Source organism: Sabethes cyaneus, chromosome 1 (assembly GCF_943734655.1).
Source record: "Sabethes cyaneus chromosome 1, idSabCyanKW18_F2, whole genome shotgun sequence".
NCBI classification, from domain to species: domain Eukaryota; kingdom Metazoa; phylum Arthropoda; class Insecta; order Diptera; family Culicidae; genus Sabethes; species Sabethes cyaneus.
The window spans coordinates 75,753,437-75,756,459 of record NC_071353.1 but is presented as its reverse complement, the minus strand read 5'-3'; the positions used below and the strand labels follow the sequence as shown (position 1 = coordinate 75,756,459).

Below are 3,023 nucleotides of genomic sequence, written 5' to 3'. Positions count from 1 at the left end.
ACGTCCGCTAACGTCTACGTTCGTCCAAAAACTGACGCGCTCGTTTCGGGTACGATATTAATACTCTCATCTCCGTGCGTCTCTTTTCGGGCGATCTTAGATCTCCCTCTTTGTCGTACTATTTCATTTCACGAAGTCTGTGAGAGTCTCGAGTCACACAATGTATGTTCGTTCTCTCGTTCTTTCGAACTTTCGGTATGCCGTATGTATGTATGAATTTTAGTTGCACTGAAACAAATGATTCAATCGATCTAGACTCATTAACTCGTTAATTTATTTAGCCGGGCATGTTCCCTACACTATCTGGTTTTAAAACTGCGTGATGCGGAAGAAAGTATAACGGAAATTCTGGGTCATTAACGAGATGCATGTGACCCAGCTGTTCATATTCATGAATAAACTGATGATATTGGGTCTTCAGATCGGGGTTAGCTTCTAGTCGTCGTTCCAAGGCTAGAAAGCGTTTGGTGGCAATCGTTTCACATTCTCCAAGCTGCTGCATAACAAACTCTTTCTTTGGTAAGGACACTATAAATTTTCCATTGCCACCCCGTGTTGTTGTTTCGTTGAAAATGGTTTCACACGTTGATTCCTCCACTGACTGAATACTGCTCGACTTGCACGACTCCAGTTCCCAAAATCGTGTCAACTGATTATGGATGCCTGCTAATGTGCACGGAAATGACACTGCTTGTGATGGATATGCTGGCCGGGTTGGAATGCGTCCAGAGACTATCCACCCGAATACCGTATTTTGCAAGGTTGGACCCTCCTTGAAGATTTTGCTGCGCCCGTTGGCTAGAAGGTCGTAAAAATATTCTGCACCAATTATAATATCAATCTGCCCAGGCTCACAGAGTTGTGGGTCGGCAAGTACAATGTCGGACGGTGGTTTCCATTGGCCGAGAGATGCCTTTCGAGCTGGCAGAGTGGTTGTCAATTCCGGTAGCACATAGAATGACATGTCTTCACTAAATGAGGAGATTTCGCTGAGCCGGGGAAGAATTTGAGCGTTTACCCTTTTACGGGCTACAGATTTTGAACATCCGATTCCTTGAACAGCAAGGTAATCGCAACATCCACGTAGTTTCAGTTTCTGACAAAACTCAGTGGTCATAAAGCAAAATTGCGAGCACGAGTCTAACAAAGCTCTGGCTAGTCGTGTCGCTCCATACTGGTCTTTAACACAGACTATGGCTGTGGATAGAAGAACATCACCAGTATTATCTATAGTTCCAACTGATAATGAAACGCTATTGTGGTTAGAAGTGGTGAATGGTTGGGTGTTTGGCATGTGAGTGACTGGGAGAGCACTTGTTGAGGGTGGTGTGGTCTGATGTGTATGTTGACTTTGATTGTATTGTGTCTGGTGTTGCTGCTGGGTCAGAGGTCTTTTCTGCGGCGGGACGGAGGATTTATCAGAGGGCAATGACTGGTGACTTGATTCTGTGTGCAACAGGGAATGATGTTTCTGCTGACAATGGTGACAGCGGCCCTTTTGACACGATTTCGCTTGGTGGCCTGCAGTCAGACAATTGAGGCATAATTTATTCCGCCGCACCACATCAAACCGTTCAGAAACCTTCATCTTCAGGAACTTGAAGCAACGGAATGCAGAATGAAATGCTCCTCCACAAAATATGCACTTAGTCCCTGATTCAACTGCAGCGTTACTCACACCAAACCTTGGACGCTTTTCTTGAACTATAGTTGGTTTATTCGTCGTGACTGACTGCAGTACCGAACAGTGTTCGCGTAAAAATTTAATCAAATTCGTATACGTGGGAACCGTCTTTGAGTTATGGTTGGATTCCCAATGTCTGAGAGTGGTCGGATCTAATCGTGAGCAGACCATGTGTACAAGTATGGTACTCCAATTCGCTGTAGTTTCTCCAATCTTATCCAGCATCAATAGATTTTTCTCGAAATCACTGATTAGTTTACTTAGTGACTCGTAACTCTCCTTCTTCATCGCTTCTACTGAAAATAGCGACTCCAAATGAGCCTTCACTATTAATTTCTTGTTCTCATATTTCTGCTCCAGTGTAATCCAGGCCACATCATAGTTCGCTTCGGTCATCTCAACAGAATTGATTTCCTGCAGAGCCTCTCCATTCAGCGACGATTTCAGATACGTGAACTTATCCATAGCTGATAATTGTTGGTTTTTATGTATCAGGCTACAGAAAGTGTCCCGGAAGGTGACCCATTCCTTAAGCTGTCCACTAAAGCTCGGTAATCGTATTTCAGGCAGCTTCACTTTCGAAACACTAGCTTGGACAGGTTGTAACACAGGCTGGGCAGCTGGCATGGCATCAACGGGTTTTATCGACAATCGTGAAAGTGCAGCTTTAAGATTATAGTAGATCATCTCCACCTTCATGATGATTCTAACATTTGCATCATCTCTTTCTTCCTTTAAAACAGAAATACGAGCCATACGTTGCTCTTGGGATTCCTTTTGGTCGCATGGTTCATCGGGGAAAACTTCATCGGTTAATAGCTCTATTTTACGACGGACAGTATGAAATTCCTGAAAGACTTGCTCCAATCTCTGCGCACGGACCGAAACTTGATCGACTTGGTCAGCAGTATAATGTTGAATGAAATACTGCATCGCTTCCAATGTCTTCCGGAGATTTCTCTCCTGCTTCTCGAGCTCACGAAGATCGTTGGTCATGATCACTTGTTAATGAATCACCGCACTGGATATTATATCAGCGAACGAAGCAATAATGATAAAACACTTTACTTGCACCGGTAATGTATCACTTCCACTGTGCACTGATTTTACAAAAATACCCACAATCGACTCGACGTCCCGCGCGACCTTGCGAAGTAATAGACAGATAATGATTGACAGCAGCAATTCGTGAAACAAAGCAGATCACAATCAATTAGATAAAGAAGCCAACAATTCCAAGACCGACCTTCCAACCCGGGGACAATTCGCATAAAATGCCAGGGCTCTATCCCAAAGAATGCAAAAAACTCGACGAATATATGCTCAACTTTATTATCAC

The 3,023-nt window shown here is 43.8% G+C and overlaps 1 protein-coding gene across 1 annotated transcript; it reads right to left on the bottom strand.

The window, feature by feature from the left end:
- Positions 1 to 277: 277 nt before the first annotated feature.
- On the bottom strand, positions 278 to 2,680 carry LOC128745843 (uncharacterized). The gene has a single exon (XM_053842914.1). The coding sequence runs from the start codon at positions 2,678 to 2,680 to the stop codon at positions 278 to 280; it is 2,403 nt and encodes an 800-aa protein (XP_053698889.1).
- Between the last annotated feature and the right edge of the window lie 343 nt (positions 2,681 to 3,023).